Source organism: Xenopus laevis, chromosome 9_10L (assembly GCF_017654675.1).
Source record: "Xenopus laevis strain J_2021 chromosome 9_10L, Xenopus_laevis_v10.1, whole genome shotgun sequence".
NCBI classification, from domain to species: domain Eukaryota; kingdom Metazoa; phylum Chordata; class Amphibia; order Anura; family Pipidae; genus Xenopus; species Xenopus laevis.
The window spans coordinates 75,180,194-75,205,891 of record NC_054387.1 but is presented as its reverse complement, the minus strand read 5'-3'; the positions used below and the strand labels follow the sequence as shown (position 1 = coordinate 75,205,891).

Sequence of the window (25,698 nt, the reverse complement as noted above, 5' to 3'; positions counted from 1 at the left end):
AATACAGAATGATGTCATTATCTAATACTAAAAAGTTTGACAATCGTTCAAAAGGCAGAGTAAATAACAATGAGGAACCATTCTCCCGGTCACGATTTTCTACCCGGACAACGGAAGTTGCTGCAAAGTTCCAGCAGGGTTTTTTGTTGTCATGGAAACAGGCCGCTTTGACCAGCTGGTTCGGCCCATAGTTTTTTTTGGTAAGGCAGTGAGATTAGGGCCATATTATCTATCCCAAAAAATAATTTATGCGACAGGGAATCTGTAACCTGCTTCTTGCCACCTGTTGCTGCTGAACTACAAATCTCATAATCCCTGCTCAGGCTAATAACAACGAGAGCCACGGGTGTATGGGGTTAATCCATTTAATTGACTCGCATGGTTTTGTCTTTTAGGTGCGTGTTCGACGATATCCAACTGCAAAAAACAACAATGGTGAGCAGGTAATGCAGACAGTCCATGACTTTTCTATGAGTTTAGATGTACGATTTCTGTACTTTTCTTTGTAACAAACCTAATTTACAGTCCAGTGGTTATATGCCTTTCCCTCCCAACATTTTGGAAATAGAAAGAGGGACAAAAAGATATTTTTTGACCACGCCCAATTTTATGGCCACACCCCCTAATTACCATTTCACACAATTTGTCAGGTTATGAAAGTTTGAATTCATTTCTGTGGTTTTTATTTGTTATTACAGTTTTGCTCATTAAGGTGAATTGCCCTTTAAGCTGTGAATCTAAGTTCTCCTAAGAGACCTATGTTACAAAAGTATCTAAGTGTGTATTCTGCCAAAAGCCAATTAAGTTAGAAACGTTGTCGTTTTTCAGTGCAGGAGATCAAAGAGAAAGTTGGGGCATTTCAGTAACAAACCTGGGACCATGGGTTGAGCTGTCAAAATCAGGACTGTCCCGTGAAAAATGGGACAGTTGGGAGGTATGGGTACCCCAGTGATTGGAATTGCTTACCACTACCTAAAGCTGGTGCTCCTATTTTTTTTTTTAAAAAAATGCACCAGCCCGGGATACTTCTGAGTACTGCTCCACCATCTTCTTTCTTTCTACAAAGTGTGTTTTTTGAAGATAAGGGGCACCGGCCCAGAGAAGCGGGTAAATTATGTTAATCACTGGTGAGGGCCTATCAGTGATTTTACCTTTCTTTCACTGGCCTGCTGAATGCAATTATAACAAAACTCTTCCAATGGTCCACCCAAGACCCCCCCTCCCCACTCCAATGCATGTATCACCCCTTTTGCAACCTGTCTTGCAGTAGAAGTCTCAAATTAGAATAATTCTTACCAGCACTATTTCAGCCATCTCCCATCCCAGGGAATAAATTTAGTGATTGAATTCTCTGGGGGTTGCCTAATATACTGGCTTCCCCAGTGAATTCAGCTTTCCTTGTCCTTTAAGCTCAGGATGACATTAAGGGGTGTTTCTGATGAAGGAGCTGCCTGAGGGGTCCAGGGGGGGGGTCAGGTGCAACGCTAGAGCGCAATTGGTTCTGGTTTATCTTGGAAATTCAGCTGTGGAAGGTACTAGGAGAGGCGTTTTTGCCTTCCTTGATAACCTAGTTGGCGCTGCTGCCGTAAGTGAGTTTTTTAACTCGCCTCATTGGTGCAAGGAAATGTATTTCCCTTTTCTCTGTAATAATAAAACCGTACCTTGTACTTGATCCAAGTTTAAGATATAATTAATCAATATTGGAAGCAAAACCAGCCTACTGCGTTTATTTCATATTTACATGATTTTCTAGCAGACTTAAGGTATGAAGATCTAAATTACGGAAAGATCCATTATCCGGAAAACCCCAGGTCCCAAGCATCCTGGATAACAGGTCCCATACCTGTATTTGTTTTGCTTGATTCTGCCATAATAAATATGTTGTGAAGCATTATCATTGACAGTACCTTTCATATGAGTTTCATGGATTTGCTGTGAGGTTACTGGACTATTAGGCTATTTGTATATTATACTTTTCCAAAATAACACACATTTTTTCTTCTTAGGGTAGAAATCCGGAGTGCAACACCCAGAACAAATGTAAGTAAAGTAAGAAATGTATTGTATTCACATATTTACTATATCTAGTAAATTGGAGATATGTAGAAACATGCTGTTTGCTTTGTTTCTTCATATTTAGAAAATCTCTTCAAACAACTATTCAGCTCTATATACTTATTCTCTCTATAGCAAGCTCCTCGACTCATTTCTATGCCGTCATAGAAACAAGAAGATGATGATGGCCTCTCTCTTCCTACCTAGGACCCTTGGTGTAGAAATAACAACGGAAAACTAATAACATAGTTAAGTTCAGTGCTGCTTTTGAGGTGGCTGTCTATCTGGCAACAGTGTAGCAAGTCATACAGAATTCTTTAAGCACTTTCCCAGTGTTGCATTGCAGGTCTAAGTATTGTATGCGTGCCTTGCCATGCCCCCATTCTATTTTGTTTCATTCCTTTTGCTAACAGTACAGGTATGGGATCCATTTTCCAGAAGCCCATGATGTAGAAAGCACCAAATTACGGGAAGGCCATCTCCCATAAACACCCTTTAAATTAAATAAATAAAAATAAACGAATTCTAATTTTTATAAATGGTTTCCTTTTTCTCTGTAATAATAAAACAGGTATCGGACCTGTTATCCAGAATGGTCAGGACCTGGGATTTTCTGGTTAACAAATCTTTCTGTAATGTGTATCTTCATACTTTTAAGTCTACATTAAAGTAATTTAAACATTAAATAAACCCAATAGGTTGGTTTTACTTCCAATAAGGATTAATTATATCTTCGTTTGGATCAAATACAACATGCTATTTTATCAGTGAAAAAGGAAATAATGTTTAAAAATTTGGATTATTTGGATAAATGAAGTCTATGGGAGACAGCCACCCTGTAATTCAGAGCTTTCTGGATAATGGATCCCATACTTGTACTTTGTATTTGATGATATAATTAATCCTTATTGGAGGCAAAACATTTAAATATTATTTTAGCAGACTTCAGGTATGGTGATCCAAATTGCAGAAAGACCACTTATCTGGAAAACTCCAAGTCCCAAGCACTCTGGAGAAAACATCCCAGACCTATCTATGATCTTTTATCCAGAAACCTGTTATCCAGAAAGCTCAAAATACCAAAAGACTGATTTAAAGAATTTAAATTGTTTGACTGATTACCTTTTTCTGTAATAATATAACTCTACCTTGTACTTGATGGTAACTAAGCTACATAGATCCATGCTGGAAAAGAAAAGACTAGAAAACACAAGGTCCCTTGAATTCTAGATAATAGATACCAGTATATGTATTGCAGGAATTAACTTGATTTAATGTCTTATTTGTATGTGATCTAGAGAATTAGGAAAGGGAGATTTGCATTATATACAATGTGGTGGTAACTGGCCAAATTTATCATTTCAGGGCCCAGGAAAACTGGAAGTTCTTGGCCCAGAAGGTATGTTTACATTTATTAAAGTTTTTTAAAGGTGGAAAAGAAATGTATCAATATATTTTGAGCTTAACCTGTTTTGGATGTGACCCAAATAAGGTTTACAATAAATTAAATATACATCTATATATTTAATATTACCAAAAATATTTTTATTTTTTTGTATGAAAAGAGAATATTGTTTATTTCATTTTAACAGCATAGGGTTACTCGTATCTGAGTGAAATTGGCCATACATGGGTAGACACTGCCTACTGAGTGATTCTTGACCAAGTCAAGAAGATTTTGGACTCAAGATGGGTCAAACTCAAGATTTCTTTGATCAGTATCTAAAGAGACATTTACCTATCCAAAGTGCAGTTTTTGGACACAGTTCATAGTTTTTTTATGCTTAAATTCCACTGTAAAAATAGTGTGACAGAATGAGAATTACATAGATGCAACCCACAGTGGAAGCTTTGAAACTATGACCATGTTCAAGACCGTGATGGCTCCAGGCTTCCTTAATTTATGATTTAGCAGTGCAGAAGGGATGACCGTGTTGTGCCTAGCGACCGTATTGTCGCTAGGCACAACTATAGGTAATTCAAAGGAGCGTGTTTGAATGCAAGTACCTTTAATTAGTCAAACAACATTTGTGTCTATTTTAGTATGATCTCACATGCAGCTGTGTTGCTCATGGTGCTTATGGTGACCGTCATGGTGCTCTTGAGATAAATAAGTGTTGTAACTGGTGTAGAAGGTCTAATTGTACTTGTTTTTATCAATGTGTTTCAGATTTCTCAACAGAAACTTGCTCCTTGGCACCTCAGTGAGTTGGCAGATGTAATGTGTGCAGTACACAGGATGTAACCAGTCCTCACATGCTTCAATAACATGGAGTTTCTGTTTAGGATCCTGCTTTGGCTGCCAGTGTCAGAATTCTTGAGATAAGCTGGTTAGGTCTTGTAGTTTGTTTTCTTTATTTTGTGTAAAGGTTCAGAAATAAATACTGACATTCTTAATTCTGCACATTACTTATCCACATATTTTTATGTATTCATGTGTGAGAGATGCCACATTGATTTATCCACAAATATCAAAAACCAGCACACCCATGTAAAAATCTTCACCTCTTTATTTACATCATATCAACGTATCGAGTCCAACGTTTCGGTCCTCATTAGGACTATTAGCATTTATAAAAACTAGTATGTTTGTCTCTGATCTTATTTGCATTTTGCAAAACATATAACTGATGTCTTATGATTAACTGTTACCTCTTGTTTCAGATTTAGTAATTTTGAAACTACAGATCTAACAAATGCAATAAAGGTATTTATATATAAAAATGTAGTCACAATGAATAAGTTGGGTATGGATTAACTCTGTCTTCAAATATTTGCTTTATTTTTGAAAAAAAACTATGGACCATGCACAGTAATAGCTTACACCATACTAAACATTAAGGCGGCAGATATTTTCTAAAAGAAACATTAACAGGGTACCATGAGTGCGCATATCATTAATAATGTTTCTGACCATTTTTTAGACAGTAGCAAATGAAAAAGGAAAACTACAGGTCCTTGGGCCACAAGGTAATAGTATATTCTCTTTTTTTTAAATAAATATGTTTGAAGATATATTAGTGGTGGCCTCCTGCAGCCCCCTGGTAAGTTTGTGACAGTAATACGCAGGTCAACGTGAATATAATATGCCAGATATTAAAGAAACCATCAGAGAAAACAGAGATATACCCTGATCTTTTGTTCTCTCATAGTTCTTGGAATGTCACATCATTCAGCTAAATTCTTACCCTAAACGGCCTTTAGGATGGGTCCAACTATTTACTACTTAGGGTACATTATGCCTCACTCAAAAGAAAACTGGCAAGACCTTGCCAAAACAATGGACATTTGTTCCAGAAATTGGCCTTTCCTTGAATCAAAAATTCTGATATCTGTTGAAGTTGTGCCACAGGGTAGCACTGATATAAAGTGTTACTGTCACTCAGCCTACTATACATGCTAATTCCTCATATGTACAGCTACTGCTCTACAGGACCTAGGGTAGTTCACACTGTTTGCACCCCCTTTAGACAAGTCTGACGTGAAAACTCCCAACAAGACAATTTTGAAAGTTTTATTTAAGCTAATGCCTGAACTGCCTTTAAACTTCAAAAATTTATGCAACCATCATTCATATTTACCAAATGATTTTGAACAGTACTGTATTGGCTGGTGCTCTGTAAATTGATATAGAAAAACAGCTTGGGTAATAAACTTATGTAAGGAAGTGAGTGAGACCAGATTCTGAAAACAAAATTTCGGAAACATTTTTAATTTTATGCCACATAACATTTAAACTTCTGTCATTTGCGATGTCTTACTGTAAATTGTTTCAGCTCACACTGTAATATTTTTTTTTCTAATTTTATTTTAGAAAATGTTTTCGTTTTTCCTAGTGGAACAACATCAAGGTGAGATGGAAAGTAGGCAAACACCTAATTTATACTAGAAAGGCATGCATAACAATTTCTCTGCTGATGTAGAAATGTCATTCAATGTAATTTTTCTTACCGCACACCCAATCTCACTGATCCTGCAGAGGTGGTGCGTTCTTCCGTCGACCCGGCAAGGTCCCCTAGCAACGTGAATGTTGATAAAAGGATCCGCACATACTTCTTTCTTTTGCAGTGGGGGGTCACCCCTTCACTTTATTTGTTTAATCACCACACCACATTTGGTGATTAAACAAATAAAGTGAAGGGGTGACCCCCCACTGCAAAAGAAAGAAGTATGTGCGGATCCTTTTATCAACATTCACGTAGAAATGTCATTAACATTAATTTGAAAAGCAACTAAATGTACCCATGGGTGACAGTCAGAGTTTTTTCCACAAAAAAAATTTGACTGGCTTTATAGTTCACTATAAAGCCACATTTGTCCTGTTTAGATTTGTATTGGTTAAATATGTTACTTTTTCAGACCAGTAAGTGCTGGAGGAAGACAATGGTCAGTAGGAAGGAAAATGTACAGCCCTACCAAGCAGATCTCATTATGTGCGGTCAAAGTATTATCACAAAGGTATGTGGCTAAGGCTTAAGACATACTGGCAAAGTATGCATGTCAGAGCAATTGTACCATTTATCAGTATTACATCAGGGTTGTTTAGTCTTCAACTGTTGTTGAACTCCCCATATGCCTCCTCAGATGGCTCTTAGCCTTCATGACTTACCATAGACCAATTCATTAACTCCAGGCTTGCTTGTAACTTGTTCTTGATGACACTTGCAGTGTTGAGAAGCATATCTTTCTGAGCAGAGCTGCTCAACCTGCAAACACACACATCAGCTCTCTGCAGGAACATACAGTATATACCATAACATTTTATCCAAATAATCCATTTAAAAAAATTCATTTTTCTCTGTAATAATAAAACAGTACCTTGTACTTGATTCCAAATAAGATATAATTAATCCTTATTGGAAGCAAAATCAGCCTACTGGGTTTGTTGTTTACATGATTTTTGTGAAGTTCCAAATTATGGAAATATCCAGGCCCTGAACATTTTGGATAACAGGTCATATACCTGTATATATATTAATTCCAGGGTTTCTTTTCATCCATGCACAAGCAGCAAGGAGTGTGCCTAAACAACTGTACCTTTGTGAATAAGTGTCCTATAGTGTAATTGCTTTGCCACCCCTTACCCCATTATCTTTAGAGCATTTTTAAGCCAAATCAGATGCAACAAAGTGCACATTTATTATTTTTCCTTATTCTTTTGCAGCTTTGACAGTGAAAATTGCAAGCCCTTGCAAAAGATGAGCCCAAATGCAACAGTGAAAAAATCTGTGCCAGAAGGCTTAGGTAATTGTTAGTGTAATTTTTGCTAGTGTATTCTTTATGTTGTAATAGTGAAAGGTAAAAACAGAGAGCAGATAGTAGGACAAAAATGGGGTCTAGCAATAACATTTGTACAATATGGTCTTAAGCATTTGCAGGTATTTATTCAAAATTTTCAGATGTGAATTATGGCTTTAACATTCGCTTGAGATATTCCCTAGCAGCTAAGACTTTTACCATGCTTTATAACTGTTATTCCCCAGTGTGTGGTGCCACAGTTTATATGCAAACAAGTGCTTTGTTCCAGAAGGCACAAAGAAATCACTGGCACACAGGATAATGCTGGCAGGGTGAGCCTTTTATGTGTCCATAATTCTAAATTATTAATTAAGATCTATAATGGGAAGGCGGAGGGATATACTGATTAGCTATTAAAGGACATGTAAAGTTATATTCACTGGTGGGTGTCAGTGTGTTAGCCACTCCCTAGCGAATATACAGAAAAACCTCAGTTTTACATCCCCTGATTTTAAGGTTTACCAGTCATGTAATAGTATTCCAAGCTAGTGCATTTTTATAAATGCCCCGGGTTTAAAGTTAGCGATTATATTCACTGGGGGTGCCAATCTATTCGTGATTATCTTCTACGTGTCCTTTAAACACTTGTATATAGGAGTCAGTTCCTAATTAGAAGTAGATGGACCCCACTGCTAAATCATTTTAAGGTTCCATAACAATGAAAGATGGCCTGTATCACAAATACATGTTTAAAATTTTCCATATTTTAAGGCTCTGCTGGGCTCTCTATACTCCATGTTCCATAGCTACCACAGGGACTGCTCCCCCTATTTAACACCTTATAACAAGAGTTAAAGGGGGGAATACAATATCGGTTGCTAACACAAATTGCCTTTTGTGAACACTTTGCCCCTCATGTGACAGTAGGATAGTAATTGTGAATTTACAGTTACAGAAGGATTTATAGTTTGCAATAGTGCGCAGTATATGTAATAAAATTCCGCAATCGCAAACCATTTTTTGTGACAACATATTTAATGAAACTCCAGAGCAGGTGTTAAAGGTTCTCAATGCGTACTTAAGATTCGCAATGCAATAAAATAATAACAAAGAATATTACATTATGACATGCAAAGTTTTTATTACATTTTCCCCAAAGCCTTTTTAATAATCCTATTATAATCCACTTTATTTTGTTACCAGTATGGTTGCCTGTTAAAGATGCACTAAACCCCTCAACCTTTAATGTTTAACCAATAGCCTCACAGTGACCGTGACTCCTGGCCTCTTCCCCTGCATAAAATTGGCTGCACAGAAAAGTCCAGGTTTTCCTTCTCTCTAACTGCTAAATGTTGAACAGTGGGGTTGGTGGCTGCCAGCTTTGGTTGCTCTATGGCAGTAATTACCTAGCAGGATGCACAATGGAATGCCACTGCACAGCTTTCAGATAAAAATGAATAGAACTTTATAAAGTCACCCTAATACAGTATGTTTAACATTGCAATTTTCTTTGTTTTTAGATGAAAATTCAGAATGTGTACCACAGCACGTTGAAAAGGAGGTGGTGACAGACAAGGACAAGGAAAGTAGTGATGAAGATAAGAGCAGTGATGAAAAAGAAGCCGTGCCCCTAGAACTTCTTGCTGAGGTAGGATAGCTTGGCATTAGGTGCATTTTGTCATACTATACAGTCACCAAGCATGCCACATACTCCCTTGTGAAATTTTTAAGGCTTGTAGTACATTTTGACTGTCAGTGCTGTGCATTTTCTAACAATGATGATAGAATGCCCATTTGCCATATGCAGTAAATGCTGCATTGGTATCTGATATACTGACCACTTTAAGTGACATCTGCTTATGAAACATAATGCACCTTGGATAGAGGTACTAGCCTTGCCATCTCTGCCTAAAAAAACATATCCTGTTTGTCACTGTGTAAGTTTTCATTTCCATCCTGTCCTTGCTGCGACACACAGCTAGATTCCATGGGACATCCTGCAATTTTTGTAGCTCCAACTTACAGTGCACTGATTGGATAGTCTTTATTTATTATGATTTAAACAGTGTTTTTTTATACATTTAAACTAACATTGTGAGATTTATATTTAGAGGTGCTTTTGTAGTTACATGCTTTGAAAGCTATTAATAAGCATTTCTCTTTTCTTTCAGTTCCTTAAGGCTGTAATGGCTGCAGATTATAAAGTGGCACACAAGCTTTGTCAAATGAGTAAGTATCTTTCTTTGTTGCATGTGTACAGATGTTATAGAACAGAGACCAAAACAAGAATAAAGTGAATGGAGAGCTGAGAGGAAGGCTTAGACTACTGAATATACGCATTTACACTTTTAAAATACTGTAAAATCAAAAGGTAAAAATGTTGCCAATGCTTTCAAGTTGAGGTATAGGAGGATCTAATATTCTAAAGCAAAGTTATCCAGATATTTATTGTAGCTAGCATCTCTCTCTCTGCTGCTGTTTAAACACCATCTGAATTTGTTATGGGAGTGCTTTTGCCAGTTAGATTGCAATGAATACTGGGAATTTAATTTCCCTTTGTATATATATGTTAACCTATATAGAGCTCTGTTACACAATTTCCTCACTTATTGCCTTTTTTTCTTACAAATGTGCTAAAAATTATAGGATAAATCCCTCATTATAATACCAGCTTGTACCTCTGTTTCAAACTGAAAGCATATTGTGCTTTTTTATGCTTTAACCCAGACTGAGTCTAAACTGGGGTGATAAATGTTTTGTGTAACCAATCAGAGAGGCTCCCACCACATGATAATAGAATCAACTGCCTCAGGAGCAAATTGTAAAATGTTGTTTACTCATCCACCTTGTTCTTTTTAACATTCCAGTTCTTTTATATGAACCTGAAAATCGAGAAGCAAAGGAATTTTACCCACTTATTGAGAAAATGGTGCAAATGGGTAGGTGTTGAGATTTTTTCTTTAAAATGCCAGAACTAATACAACACACAAAACACTATAAGTAAGTCAGAAATCAGAGTACTTGGCAATACAAACCATATAGTATATCAAAAAGTTAGATATTTCAATCCTCTTGCATCTTAAATTAAGCTTGGCATGCTTACTTGTCAGATTTAGGGACCTGCTAAAATGAGCAGCTTATTAAGTACATTCTACACGTTAATGGGAACTTCACTAGCTGTTTCCTTTCAATAAAGGCCAAAACAACAGTGCCATCCTCATATGGTCACCTATGGAGCTGTTGCATTACTGATTGAACTAGTGAAATCTTTCCTTTCTGGACAAGATGCGTGGTAGCACCAATGCTTATAAATGTAACTCTGAATAGAGGGCATGCTGGGTCCACTCAATTAGCAATGCACTAATACTTTATGTATTTAAGGTAAATAACTGGTAGGATATTTTAGTAGCTAATTGTTTTTACATTATTCATGTCCCTGGTGCAGGCTGTCTGTTTCATGGCAAGTTTTATTGTAAATTAAATTAGAATTATTCCTTACTATATAGTGTATAGTTTAGTTATACGTCACAGAATGTTTTAGAACTTTACATTACTAGGCCCAGGTCCATCTACCCCAGTAACTTTATTCAAGACTGTGAAACTAGATTGTTGTTTTTCTCATTTCATCCACCCCTTTGTGTAGTGTGCAAAAATATGCATAATTAATTATAATTTTATTATTGCCATTATAGAAGATGGAAATACAGACAGCGAGGATACAGAGAACAGTGAGGACACTGAGGGGAGTGAAGAATCAGATGAGGAAAGCAGTGAAAGTGAAAGTGGGGACAGCTCTGATACAAGCTCTGATGATACAAGCGAAGATGAAAGTGTTCCTTAGATGGGATATACTGCACCAGTATTTATTGGTTCTGTATGTTCCCAACATCGATTTTCTTAGTGTCCAAATAAATTATGTTTGTGCACATTATTATGCTATATTTATAATACCCCAAAGCTCTTTAGAGAGATTGTTCCTCATCCATGTTGTATCTTCCATCATTCCCCAACTACAGTCAGGTGATCTCAGTATTGACCAATAAAAGGGAAACCATCTGGGAGTTTAAACTTGGAAAGCAATGCCGCAGGTAAAACTTAGTCCCTGTGTAAAATGTATAATGAAGTTGTAGAATTCTTAATGAATGAAAGATGAAAGCTAGTGTAGGACTGGTCAGACCAGGCATGACTTTTGATATAGCCAGCTTGAATATTCTGCAATATATGGACAAAATCCTTTTTTTTTTTTTTAAGGGGAGGGTATTTTTAGTAGCTTAATGTGCATAATATCTTAATGTCAATGATAGTGGGTGAGTGCTTTTATCTTTGTGTTCCTCATCCTTACCAATTTTTTGCCACACAGAGCTGGAATAATACGGTAGTTGAGCTGCTTTTTGAAATACAACACATAGGAATATAATGGGCTCTGCATCCACTGCACACTTGTGTGTGTGATGCACCAATACAAGCACAAATGAATGTCCATCTAGTAAAGGCAAGCAAGTTGTGGCACATGATTTTCCTAGTGGGAATGGCATCACTTGTGTGCAAGTACCTGCCATTTCATTAATAGCACTGACATCTGGTTCACTTGGCACAAGTCACTTGTGGCTATGGGCACAACTTGCTAAAGGATCCCTGGAATTACTGGTTGATCCACACTGTCAGTAGACGTAAAACTGGATTTGGTGCGCTATATTCCCAAATGGCAATCTCCTAAAAATAAAATAAAAGAGGCCTCGATAGTGTAATAACCTTTATATACACAGATAATTGTGCGCTCAGACCTACTCACATGGAGTTAGCGAGTGTTAAACAATTCGAATCCGTGATCGCTTCCGAGTCGGGGTGTAATCCGTCCTCTCTACTGTGTGCCTGGCAGGGAAAATCTTAAAATAGTGTAGAGCGGCTGGTGTAAGGTGCAAGATAGAAAGTTTATGCGCTTACCGGACGAAGAATAATCAAGGCGCGTTCAGTCCTCTGGGGGTAGCGGTCCGATGTAGCAGTCCTCGTGGATGGATTAGCCGGTCCGGTTCGCCGTTCTTACCGAATTCAGCTGGGAGATGAAGTTCAGCAGTAGGCGATGGATCCACAGCTTGTCACTTCCGGAGGGCAGCTCTCAGCCTGTTTTCCACGCTTCAGAGTGAGGGGTTTGTCTCCGCTTATTCTTTTTTAGGCATTAACACATTCAGGCACATTAAGGGGAATGAATGGATGATTTTATTGGAATAAATAAATAAAAACTTTTACAGAGCTTTAGTATCGCCCATAGCCCAACGCGTTTCGTATCCTGGAATACTTCTTCAGGGGCAATTTACACCCCCATTGGCCGCAATTTAACAGGTTGGTGGGTGGGTTTACCAATTTGCATAATTAGCACAATTAAAAGACATTTTTCGTTAAAACAAAAGTTCTATACAATCTTGAATTAATCGGTTAAAAAACATTTTAGATCTATTTCTATATTTAATCCTTTTGGTGTCAAGGTTTTTAATTTGTGTATCCAAAAAGTCTCTTCTTTGGATATTTGGTTAATTATATTGCTACCTCTCCAGTGTGCCGTTTTTTTGGTTATTCCTGTAAAGGTTAACAGTGAGGGATCAGAATTGTGATGGGATTTAAAATGTGCAGATACACTGTTTGTAAAAAAGGGGTTTTAACACACAGTGTATCTGCACATTTTAAATTTTGCATTTTGATTTGTGCCATATTATAAATTACATCCTTGTGGCATATTGACAACAGAAAATAACATTAGTAATGGAAATTCACGGCAGTAGTAAAAGATGCTGCTATGGTTGTGCTGTTGGAGCCGCTCCAATCAGCACACTGGTAGCAACATTTTGGTCCTGCTATGGACACAGCTATTTTTTTAGCAGTGCAGCTATTGGCTGGTTATCATTTGTGCCAATAGCAATGCTGCTTTAGATATTGTTTCTCTTCATCTAGATCGACTAGAAATCAGAAAAGGTTTTACCTGGACAAAAGTTTGCACTCAAATATTTAATCCTTATCAATGTATCTATGTAAGATAGACCATACGGAAATTTGAAATACATCAGGATATTAGAGCAGTGATCCCCAAACTATGGGACTGGGTCTAACCTGAAGGCCAGTTAGGATGTAGGGAAAACTCCTACTTGCTTTCCTAGATTATCCTGGAAGCCCTGTTTTAAGGTAAATTAACATGATGCTAGGAAGGGCTCTGGCCAAATATTAGCTTTAAAACGGGATTAAACCAAAAGAACTAGAAAACCACTGCAATGGAGGTATTTAAATGGTCCTTTCTTTTGCACCAAGCATCCTGCTGTTTTGTGTTTTCTGGAAACTAACCTTTTAGTGTAAATGACTTAAATAATCTTCTGTTTGTTCTTTGATAGTTGTTGGTTATTAATTTGGGAATTCAGAATTTCCAAAAAAGTTAAAGCAACAAATTTGAGTTTGGAAACAAGGGCGAACTCGAAGTACGAACAAAATTCATCAACCATTTAAACAGATGTTTTACTTTTTTATTACATAAAACTAAAATATATAATACGCAAGGAAATTAAACAGTGCTATTATCACATACTACTCTGTGTAGCCTAATACTGTTAGGCTTTAAAATGACTTGCTTATCAATCTTTAAAGACAAGAATCCACTTAATGTTTAACCTCTGTATATTGATAGGACAATGAAACAAAACTGTACAGGTATCTTCGAAAATACAAAAATACACAGAAGAGGAATTCATTTATGAAAGTGTTTTAGGTCCCAACATGTAAAATCGAATGAGCCGAATATACAGTAAATTATGTCTAGCATATAAAAAAACAACAAAAGCCACTTTAAAGTAATTCTAGCCATATTGTCTAGAGATGCTATAGCTACTAAAAATGGTGTTACCTCAATCCTCAAATCTGAGGTAGGGGGATTCTCCTTGGTCGTTTGCTCTGTGGCAATATACCTACATTTTTTATTATATTAAACAGTGCAATTTACATCACATTTCATTTGCAATTTAAATAGAAAACAAAATGCAGTCCTATGTTACAAGCCTATATCTTTGGAAAGTGGAGGCATACAGATATAAGTATAAAAACATTATTGACCGTTAATAAATACCATCACATGACAGATCTCTAACATGTATATGCAATTTATCAAAAATCAAATTTTTGAAGCTCTACATTTTTCTAATGCTAAAAAATGTGAAAATCTCGATTGTTAAACTTAATTGATGTTATATCACATTCTACTTACCATTGTCTTATCTGTCACATTTCATTATGAGTCTCACAAACTCAAATTAAGAAATAGCTGGAGTTTTGCTAGAATATCTCCCATTTACTTAAACATGAACTCACCAGCCACATTTCTATACCTGAGTTTCTTGTGTTTAATAAATGCAGAAAATGGAGTTTTGGAAACTCAAATTTGAATTTGCGATATTTTCTGCTAAATAAAACCCTCTGCTCCTTTATTTTTGTAAGCAAGGACCATCTTTCAGGACAGAAGGTCGATCCTGAAACATTCAAGCTGTGTGGTATTAAATCTGGCATGATATAGACTACTGTCATTAGCCTTATAAGCCCACCCACAGGGCTCTACTACTGTATATACCAAAGGCCTGGATATATATCACATGACCAGTAGTGTAAAGTGTAATGAACAAAACTAAAGAATTCTGGGCCAAATAATGATTCCACCAAAATCTGCCCTTGGTGTTGTACCTGTTGTTTAATTTAAATAAAACCACATATTTTAGTTCAAAAACAACATATAGTAATCTGAGGAGACTGTCAAATAAAACTGAATATGTCAGCAATTCAACTGGCAGTCAGTGCTTTTGCCATATGTATATACATTCAGAGCATATATATCATATATAACAGGATAGCCCAACATTTTCATCCTTCAATTTTATGAACAGGACCTGTCGCATCTGAACAGCAGAGTCTCCGTTAAATATCTGAAAGAAACAAAGAGGCAGATTTATTCAGTTTGCAATTCCTTTTTGCGAAAGTTGATTGCACAAAAAAGTGATTAAACTTGACTGAGATTTCTTTCATGATTGGAATTTCTTTTGTTTATTATATTTACGAAGTAACCAGTCACTCCAAGTCTCAACAAAAATCACAAATTCATTAAACTCAAAAAATCAAAATCGCTTGAATGTTGAAAAAAACTTCTCGACGTATATGCAGTTCGGCAGATTTCAAATATTTAGTTTTAATTGATAAAATCTTGAAAATCTGGAATGTGAATTCGTAAAATGTGAGATTTTAAATAAATTCACCCCAAAATTTTAGAGTCAGGTTTATATTCACTAAAACTGAACATCATTTTTAAAGATCTATCTACATATTGGCTAATAAAAATGTGTCCAAAAAATGAATTCATAAAATGGTGCCAGAGATAGAGCGGGGAGATAAAGAAAAAAGGTGGAATAAATGATGGTCGGGTAGTGAAAGAAATATGTGAGAGTGTGTTAATGCTTGAGTGTTGAACAGAGAAGATAGAAGAAGAAGTATATGGCTAGTAAGCACCAGGGGACACACTCTATATTCTTGCTTGCCTAGATGGAAGTGGAAGTTATACAGCAACCCTATGCAACAAGGCAAGAATACATGTAAATTGTTTGGTCATATGTGACCCTTATGTATCGCTCAGGTTCCAGCTGCACATTCCCAACTTACTATGACCCTCAGGTGTAACTTTTAGTGGGAGACTCAGAGGACTCCCTTACTGAACCAATTGACCTACCTCCCTCTCCGTTGAATACACAAGTTTTCTTGCACTCATCTTCAGTATCAAAACGATTGCCATTTCCATTGCAGCCACCGTACCAGAACTGAGCACAGGAATTGGCTTGTTTGTCATAGTACCATTTAATGATGTATGTTCGGCATGGGCCCTGGTCTAAAGGCAGAGCACAGCGCGCATCCTGAATGAACTCTGTAGAGATAGAACATGTTTTAGAATATATTCCTAATATAACTGGGATTTTTACAGAAAGTATAACTGAAATGGCTATTAAAAGACAAAAAGACTTACTTAAAGGAACAGTTCAGTGTAAAAATAAAAACTGGGTAAATAGATTGACTGTGCAAAATGAAAACTGTTCCTAATATAGTTAGTTTGCCAGAAAATTAATGTATAAAAGGCTGGAGTGACTGGATGTCTAACATAATAGCCAGAAACCAATTTTGTGATTTTCAGCTCTATAACTCTGAGTTAGTCAGTGGCTTTAAGGGGGACCACATAGGACATAATTATTCTGTGAATTTGCAATTGATCCTCAGCATGCAGGTAAGATTCAAAAGCAAACAGTTATGACTCATGTGACCCCCCTTCAAGTCGCTGATTGGTTAATGAGTGGTAACCAATCAATGCAAACCAAGCAGGACCAAAGCAAGAAGTAGTGTTCTGGCTATTATGTTAGACATCCAGTCACTCCAGCCTTTATACTTTACATTTTTGGCTAACTGATTGTATTGAAAACATTTTTTATTTAGCACAGCTTATCTATTTACACAGATTTTATTTTTATACTGAACAATTCCTTTAATAAATTAACTTTGCATCCCCATATTTTCACCTTCTGTTTGAAGGGAGTCACATAACTAGAAACCAAGAGGGCTGCAAAGCAGAAAGTAATTTAATATAGCTTTTGCGAACCCGGAGACTGTTTAGCAACCACTTCCGACAGTGGAAGACCATTTGCGAATTTTCTACTTTGCACCAATGCGCAGTCAATGTAATAAAACTTCTTACTGAAAAAGTTGTTATGTTTGCTCCAAAAGATTAAAACACCTTCAAGGACTTCTTAAGAGTACGCAATTAACATTCGCAATGTGCAATTATAGTTCACAATATAATAACAGTTTAATGAACAATATTGCATTGCGAGATGTGGATTTTATGTCTTATTGGTGCGAATTGTTTTGCTCTTTGTGACTTTAATTACATTCCCCTGATAGAGTTTAGAATTACATGAACCTGTTTTAGGTACGGATGGCTCAATGAGCACCGAGGGTCCTGATATGACCGTTGATGTGGATTTAGATGTAGATATGGGCTGTGTGGATGAGGAAGATGATGATGATGAAGTAGAAGAAGATGAAGATGTTTGCGTGGAAGATGACGATATTACCGTTGAGGATGATATAGCTATGAAACCAAAAAACAACTTTTTAGTACAAACAGTTTATAGATGGAATAAACATAGTAATGTAAATCAAGTCAGTTTGGCTGTTCAGCAAAATGTGTAGTGATAGGATTATAGATTGTACCTGTTCCTCTTGTATCTGAACCGCCTGTAATGTTAATGTTTTCTGACTCCTCTTCATCATAGTCCTCCTCTTCTTCTTCTTCCAGTTTAATTACTGTGATCTCTTCTCTTTTCTACAATGAATGGTACAACTTTACTTTCAGAACGATACTAAGATACTGTCATGTTATACCTCATTTTCCTTCCTACTACATGTTGGTACATAACTCTTACACTCCACATGTGGCTGGAAACATGGCTACATTATCTGGCAAGTTCAATGGCAAACATTATTATATTGTGAAAATTAGGGGTTGATAAAGCAAAATACTTCTTTGTATGAACAAAAAATCCCAAGTACCATTTTTTTGTATTGTTTTCTAATTTGTGTCAGGTGTAAAATGTGTTGGGGGAAATGTCTGGATTTTGATCATTCTTCCTCTAAATTCAAATCCTGTAACTGAGCATCGGACTGTAACACGGTAGCTTAGATCTATCTATCTATCTATCTCCATCCATCCATCTATCTAGCGTATATACTGTATATGTGTGTGTTTAAGTTAAAGGGATCCTGTCATCGGACATTTTGTCAATTTCCCAGCTGCCCCATGTCATGTGACTTGTGCCTGCACTTTAGGAGAGAAATGCTTTCTGGCAGGCTGCTGTTTTTCCTTCTCAATGTAACTGAATGTGTCTCAGTGGGACATGGGTTTTCACTATTGAGTGCTGTTCTTAGAGCTACCAGGCAGCTGTTATCTTGTGTTAGGGAGCTGTTATCTGGTAACCTTCCCATTGTTCTTTTATTTGGCTGCTGGGGGGGGGAAGGGAGGGGGTGATATCATGCCAACTTGCAGTACAGCAGTAAAGAGTGATTGAAGTTTATCAGAGCACAAGTCACATGACTTGGGGCAGTTCGGAAATTGACAATATGTCTAGCCCCATGTCAGAATTCAGAATTGAATATGAAAAAAATCTGTTTGCTCTTTTGAGAAATGGATTTCAGTGCAGAATTCTGCTGGAGAAGCACTATTAACGGATTCATTTTGAAAAATGTTTTTTTCCCATGACAGTATCCCTTTAAGACTCAGGCAACTGGAATTTATATGAGAAACAAAAAACAAATGTTTTATTACCGGTTGGGGCTGGGGTTGATATATTTCCTCTATTTTTGTTGTCTTCTCTTTTTGATTTTCCAGTTGAATTTGTCTATCATATAGATTGTACCTTTCCCTGTTGATCTGGCTTACAGAGTGAGTGGAACTATGAGATCCCTGTTGCATGGCCACTGAATTTATTGTACTTCCAATCCTGTTGTAAATAAGAGCTCCATTCTCATCTTCACAGAACTGGTTAACCAGTTTGGATTCCAGGGCTTTCATAATAGGAAAATAAGAAAAAAAATAGAATTTGTGTAATTCAACAGCACACTCAGTTGGTTACATTCAAAACATTGAATTGATGCTGGTGTGGGGGTGTAATTTAATAAATTAGCATACTCTATTACTCATGTAAAATAGGTTTTGCAAACCAGAAAGGTTTCTTGAGGTGACTTAAGAAAAGAACACAGAATTAGTAATTTACTAAAGCAGGGGAAAAGTACAAAAATAAGGTGCACATGATTTTTCCCACAATTCCTCCACCTCCCCTATATTTATGCCATCTTCTGTCTGGTGCCTCTATTCAAAAAATTATCCCCTTCTCAGCCTCAAAACTATAGGCCATTTAGTCTGACGTCAGTGGTAGGCAACCTTTTCGAAGGGTTAATAAAGGATAAGATACTGGACTTCATAGCAAATCATAATACTATGAGTTTGTGCCAGCATGGTTTTATGCGTAATAGATCTTGCCAGACTAACTTAATTTCTTTTTATGAGAAGGTAAGTAGAGACCTCGATTCTGGGATGGCAGTGGATGTGATTTACTTAGACTTTGCTAAAGCATTTGATACAGTGTCACACAAAAGGTTACTGGTTAAATTAAGGAATGTTGGCCTGGAACATAGTATTTGTACCTGGATAGAGAACTGGCTAAAAGATAGACTACAAAGAGTGGTGGTAAATGGAACATTTTCTAATTGGACCAGTGTTGTTAGTGGAGTACCGCAGGGCTCTGTACTAGGTCCCTTGCTTTTCAACTTGTTTATTAAAGGAATTGTTCAGTGTAAAAATAAAAACTGGGTAAATAGATAGGCTGTGCAAAATAAAACATGTTTCTAATATAGTTAGCTAGCCAAAAATGTAATGTATAAAGGCTGGAGTGATTTGATGTATAACATGTCAGTCACAACACTACTTCCTGCTTTTCAGCTCTCTTGGTTTACACTGACTGGTTACCCTGGCTACCAGGCAGTAACCAATCAGTGACTTGAGCGGGGGGCATATGGGTCATATCTGTTGCTTTTGAATCTGAGCTGAATGCTGAGGATCAATTACAAACTTACTGAACAGAAATGTACCGTGTGGCCCCCCTTCAAGTCGCTGACTAACTCAGAGTTATAGAGCTGAAAAGCAGGAAGTTGGATTCTGGCTGTTTTATTAGACATCTCTTCACACCAGCCTTTATACATTACATTTTTGGCTAACTAACTATATTAGGAACATTTTTTATTTTGCACAGCCTATCTATTTACCCAGTTTTTATTTATTTTATTTATTTTTTATTTTTTATTCCTTTAATGACCTGAAGGTGGGCATTGAAAGTACTGTTTCTATTTTTGCAGATGATACTAAATTGTGCAGAACTATAGGTTCCATGCAGGATGCTGCCACTTTGCAGAGTGATTTGTCTAAACTGGAAAACTGGGCAGCAAACTGGAAAAGTTATACATTAAATGGCAGTGTGTTGGGAGTTTCCTTAAATGAGAAGGATCTAGGGGTTTTTGTAGATAACACGTTGTCTAATTCTGGGCAGTGTCATTCTGTGGCTACTAAAGCAAATAAAGTTCTGTCTTGCATAAAAAAGGGCATTAACTCAAGGGATGAAAACATAATTATGCCTCTTTATAGGTCCCTGGTAAGGCCTCATCTGGAGTATGCAGTGCAGTTTTGGACTCCAGTCCTTAAGAGGGATATAAATGAGCTGGAGAGCGTGCAGAGACTAAATTGGTTAGAGGGATGGAAGACTTAAATTATGAGGGTAGACTGTCAAGGTTGGGGTTGTTTTCTCTGGGAAAAAAGGCGCTTGTGAGGGGACATGATTACACTTTACAAGTACATTAGGGACATTATAGACAAATAGCAGGGGACCTTTTTACCCATAAAGTGGATCACCGTACCAGAGGCCACCCCTTTAGACTAGAAGAAAAAAACTTTCATTTGAAGCAACGTAGGGGGTTCTTCACAGTCAGGACAGTGAGGTTGTGGAGTGCACTGCCGGGTGATGCTGTGATGGCTGATTCAGTTAATGCCTTTAAGAATGGCTTGGATGATTTTTTGGACAGACAGAATATCAAAGGCTATTGTGATACTAAGCTCTATAGTTAGTATAGGTATGGGTAGATAGAATTTAATTAAAAGTAGAGAGGGGTGTGTGTATGGATGCTGGGTTTTCATTTGGAGGAGTTGAACTTGATGGACTTTGTCTTTTTTCAACCCAACTATGTAACTATGTAACTATTGTACTCAGTTCCAGACAGTGAATAATATACAAGAATGTAACTGGTGGCACATGGGTGGTTCATTGGCATTCACGCGATTTCTCCTTTGTGGTGCTCAGTTGCACAGGGGCTAGGAGGACTGCTCTTGGCCACAAGATATTTAAGGAGCACATCTCTTCAGAGTGCTGAGTATTGTGCCAGATAAGATAGCAAATGGAGCAGATTTACTTGTGCACCAGTTGTATTGAAAACAAATGGGATTATGCCTGTCCCTTCATAAATAAACCATAGGATGTTTAAAATGTTTTCAAGGGAATCATAAATTCTCTTTTCCAAAATAAACCCAACATCCTTGTGGTATTTAGCAATGATCTCTAAAAAAACATGAGTATTCTAGGACTCAACTTTCATGGCTTCCCTACTTAAATGTCAACCTTTCTTGTGTTTGATAAATAAAAGGAAACTGTAATATTTCAAATGAAAGCCTTTCTCAAGTCACAAGAGCTTGTAAATTGGGCAATAACCTGGCAAGTATATCATTTACAATAAATGTTAATGATAATAAGGGTATTGCCTAGTGATGGGTGATTAAATTCGTCAGACACTAAATTGATGCTCATCATAATTATTTTGATGCCTATTAACTTCAATTCGTTTTGCAAATTTTTAGGGAAAACGGCATAGATTAGCCCTTCACTAGTATTGCCTTCATAACTTAAAACATTGCCTAAATTGTGACTTGACATACCTGGAAGGGTATTGAAATCATCAATCAGATACATGTGCTCAGTGTCAGGGTCTGAAGCAATCAAATTTAGCTCCCGTAAGAAGTCGATTTGTGTAGGGTCAGAAGCATTAACTATTCCAATGGCATATACTTCAATGTTAGCAGCATGAGCCTCGCGGACAGCAATGTCCAACTTCACTGCTTCTCTCTTGTCTGTCTGTCCATCTGTTAGTACAATAGCAACTTTTCGCACTCCTGTTCTAGCTCCAAAAAAGCCCTCCTGTGTTGCTTTACGTATAGCTGTGCCGGTGTATGTTCCCTCTCCCATGTACATCATCTTCCTTATTGCTTGCTTTACATCTTGCTGAGTGGTGAACCTGTTCAGCCCAAACTCTAAGCGGACTACCAAACTGTACAGGACAAGTCCTATGCGAGTAGCATTTCTGCCCACTGTCACTCTGTCGACCAGAGCTGTCACAAAGTCTTTGATGATCTCAAAGTTTTCAGGCCCCACACTCTCAGAGCTATCAATTACAAATACCAGCTCCATAGGGATCTCCTTGCACTTAACACCACAGCCTGAGACAAAAAAGAAACATAGAAAGTTGAGGTATATTTGAAACCTCTGCAAAGTTTGCTAATTTTTGCATTGTTTTTGAATTTTCCAAACATTTCTTCAACCAACCACAGCTAAAGCAGGATATATACAGTATGAAAATTCCTGCATCCACTGTAATCACAGACTGCGATTGATTGAATAATAATGGAACATGGGTAAAAAGTTGTAAGTTGCATTTCCACAAAAAGTGGGGGAATGTGAAAGAAGATTTTTTTTTTATGATCAACAAATGGCAAAATTTGGAAAAATTGCATGATAATTTTGTGACTTAACACCATCTATTAGATTTTCTCAAGGTAGACTTTCTAGGCAGCAGATTTAGGAAGCTCTATACAAGTAATTACAAACAAGTAATAATGCAAACCGAAACCAATATTTATCATTATACAGATATGGGAGGGGTCTGTTATCCAAAATGCTCGGGATCTGGGGTTTTCCAGGTAACACGTCTTTCCTTAATTCTACTAAAAAATCATTTTAACGTGAAATAAACCCAATAGGCTGGTTATACCTCCAAGAAGGATTAATTATATCTTAGCTGGGATCATGTATGAGATAATGTTTTATGATTACAGAGAAAAAGGAAATCGTTTTTAAAAAATTGGATTATTTGAATAAAATGGAGCTTTCTGTATAATGGGTTTCCGGATAACAAATCCCATACCTGTACCTTAATATATGTTAGTGGTGATATTATATGACATTTCTAGAGATAGTAAATTTACTGTGAACATGAGGAAAATAACAGTTTTTATTGATATAGTGTTTCCGTTCATATTATTGGGAAGGATTAGACTTACCACAGATTTCCTTGATTAACTTAATGATATCTTCTCTCTGTGTTAAATGATATAAACTGTAGATTAGTTTTCACATTTCTGTAATTAGGAGACAAAGCATTTAATGGGGTATATTAGTTATTAATAATAATAACAACAGATTTTGGTTGACAGACATGTACATATATTTTTTGCAGCTGCTTCTGGTGACAGGTTTGGGCCTAAAAACCTCTAATTCAACCTGAGAAAAATGTGACTTTCCAGCAGGCTGGCCACAAACCACCATGTCACCTCAAGAACAACTACTGTGTTATCTGTAAACGCTTTATAAGAAGCCAAAAAAGGATGAGACCTTACAGTCATTTGGCCATGGTTAGTCAAACAGTGCTGTAAATTTCTATGGTATAGACATACAAGGCAAATAGTTAGGTGAGCAGGAGGGCCCACTCACATTTGGGCCCACCTGGAGTTTTCCTGGTATCCTGGTATGCCAGTCCAACACTGCTTGCAGGAACTGCTCCCTAAGTTTCATATTGGTTATACCAAGAGATATAATACATCTATGACTGTATTGATATTCCCATGTACTGGGCATAATTCTGCAGGAAAGTGTAATTGTATATTAACCCTTTTAAAGAGCAATGGACTATTCTATCTAGTTGCCTCCCAGTCACTTCACTAATCTCTCTATATATTCTGCAATACAAGTTTAAGAGGGTTATTTACTAATCCTCGATTTTTTTATGGTCGAGGTTTTTGGGGCAAAAAAAATCAAATTTTTTGAGATTTATTATACCCCATAGCTGCTAAAAGTCAGAATCCGAAAATCCGCCATCTCAAACCTGCCGAGGTCATGTAAAAAAACAATAGCAAATGTCCCTTTTACAATTTGAAGCTATCGTGATCTGCGCTGGGTTTTTCTGATAATCTGAAAAATTAAGGGTTTTTGAATATAAAAAATATAGCGAGTTCAGGTGTCGAATCCGAAAACTTAGTACGATTCGAGTTTTGATTTTATCATCTTTTCCCGACCTGACTTTTTCAATTTATTTTATTGATAAACAAGGGAGCTTGGTTTAATAAAACGATGAGATAAATTTGTTTTTTTGTAAATAACCCCCTAAATGTGTAGTGACCTTACCGTTAATCCAACTTCTCCCTTAGTGCCAGGTTTCCCCTGAAAGAAAAACAGAATGTTGAATATCACAATTATGATGATCTTTGTATTTTGCCTCTATCCAGCAACTGGAAACTTTTTTAACCCTAAAGTTAGGTGTTACTTATCTTTTAATACATGCCCTTTCCTGTCAATCTTCTAGTCTGCCATTCATACTACTGCCATGTAGCAATGGTAAATGGGACCCTAGCAAATGGTATTCCTCTCTCTACATTATACAAGCTTTTATTTTAATGATAACCTTGACTTAAATATTACAATATGTTTTTGCTTTTGGTAGGACGGAATATTTATCATTTTGAAATCTGTGAGTGACAATGGACTCACAGGTTCTCCTTGAGCTCCATTTTCTCCGAGGTCCCCTTTGTCACCTTTTCTTCCTCTTTCACCAGAAGCACCACGGTCACCCTAAAGGAGAATAGCATTAATTTTGTTTTGCAGTGTACACGCTTGCTGAGGTTACACGATAAATATTATATTTATTAATTATACATTTTATGTTTAACTAAAATTTTGTGCTGAGGGACAAGGTAATCATGAAAAATAGTAGGTAAAAATAGCATCAAGTATTATTTTCACCAACCAGGTGGCAACCCAGACTGGGTTTGAAACATAAAGAGGTCTATGTGGGTTGCATATGGGCATCTTGTAGGACCTCAGGGATAAGCTTTTACTTCCAGCAGCAAGGGTTCTCCGAAGACATGCACAAGGAAAATGTTTTTTTCAAAATAACAGCACATGAATTTTGATAGTTTGGTTAGGAGGTCACAATTTGACCAGCATTAGATGTTTTGTGTTTTTTTTTTTTGGATCTATACAAGCTGTTCCTTAAATAGGACTCTATAATCACCTTAACACTTTTTCCATAGATATAATTAACATTTTTAAAATGAGTAGACCTGTCCTAACCTTGGGGCCTAGAAGTCCTTCTCCTGGAGGTCCACGGGGGCCTGGTACTCCTTGAAATCCTTGTTCTCCCTGATAATAAACAAATAATAGCTTAAAGATAAATATATGATAGTTTATTTAAGGTAGTTCAACTTATTCTACAATACGTTGTTACATTAGTATGAAAGCCTTTTGGACAACAAGATATGTAATGCTTTGATGCCAAGAAAAGAGATAAAAGTTATCATTTTATGTCTCTTACCGTTGGTCCTTGGATACCTTCACCTGGAGGACCTGAGGGACCAGGTAATCCTGTTTTTCCTATATTACCCTTTTTTGAGATACAGAACATTATGAGAATCATGATTGT

At 36.8% G+C, this 25,698-nt stretch overlaps 2 protein-coding genes across 4 annotated transcripts in view; one reads left to right on the top strand and one right to left on the bottom strand.

Annotated features, from left to right (window-relative positions):
* The first annotated feature begins 49 nt into the window (after nt 1–49).
* Nucleotides 50–11,224, top strand: LOC108701365 (acidic leucine-rich nuclear phosphoprotein 32 family member B). 2 transcript variants are annotated; one of them, XM_018235887.2, is made up of 14 exons: nt 50–200; nt 396–443; nt 2,007–2,040; nt 3,421–3,454; nt 4,226–4,259; nt 4,720–4,762; nt 4,980–5,025; nt 5,870–5,906; nt 6,415–6,513; nt 7,220–7,299; nt 8,814–8,941; nt 9,465–9,522; nt 10,161–10,232; nt 10,986–11,224. In XM_018235887.2, exons 2-14 carry the CDS (start codon nt 433–435, stop codon nt 11,132–11,134), a joined length of 825 nt encoding a protein of 274 aa, XP_018091376.1. In that variant the 5' UTR covers nt 50–200; nt 396–432; the 3' UTR covers nt 11,135–11,224. The 2 variants fall into 2 exon arrangements, with proteins under 2 accessions (XP_018091376.1, XP_018091375.1); XM_018235886.2 differs by lacking the exon at nt 50–200 and having other exon boundaries at nt 215–443.
* A 2,561-nt stretch (nt 11,225–13,785) lies between these two features.
* Nucleotides 13,786–25,698, bottom strand: part of LOC108701364 (collagen alpha-1(XXVIII) chain) — a 42,530-nt gene continuing 30,617 nt past the window's right edge. Inside the window, exons 27-37 of one of the 2 annotated variants that reach the window (XM_018235884.2) lie at nt 25,591–25,659; nt 25,350–25,418; nt 24,768–24,848; nt 24,405–24,440; nt 23,285–23,321; nt 21,887–22,444; nt 18,677–18,915; nt 17,566–17,677; nt 17,273–17,443; nt 16,037–16,228; nt 13,786–15,242 (exon numbers count right to left, since the gene is read on the bottom strand). In XM_018235884.2, coding sequence (XP_018091373.1) covers nt 15,235–15,242; nt 16,037–16,228; nt 17,273–17,443; nt 17,566–17,677; nt 18,677–18,915; nt 21,887–22,444; nt 23,285–23,321; nt 24,405–24,440; nt 24,768–24,848; nt 25,350–25,418; nt 25,591–25,659 — 1,572 coding nt within the window. In that variant the 3' untranslated portion in view covers nt 13,786–15,234. Of the gene's footprint in view, nt 15,243–16,036; nt 16,229–17,272; nt 17,444–17,565; nt 17,678–18,676; nt 18,916–21,886; nt 22,445–23,284; nt 23,322–24,404; nt 24,441–24,767; nt 24,849–25,349; nt 25,419–25,590; nt 25,660–25,698 lie in introns of those variants that run through there. The other variant, XR_005964235.1, reaches the window with a different exon arrangement.

Bases quoted from the DNA above. Each gene is read 5' to 3' on its own strand.
- LOC108701365 (XM_018235886.2), top strand. From the start codon at position 379: ATGGTTTTGTCTTTTAGGTGCGTGTTCGACGATATCCAACTGCAAAAA. The intron at 4,763-4,979 runs GTATTTATATAT...ACCATTTTTTAG, and splicing joins ATCTAACAAATGCAATAAAG to ACAGTAGCAAATGAAAAAGG. The intron at 7,300-8,813 runs GTAATTGTTAGT...CTTTGTTTTTAG, and splicing joins ATCTGTGCCAGAAGGCTTAG to ATGAAAATTCAGAATGTGTA.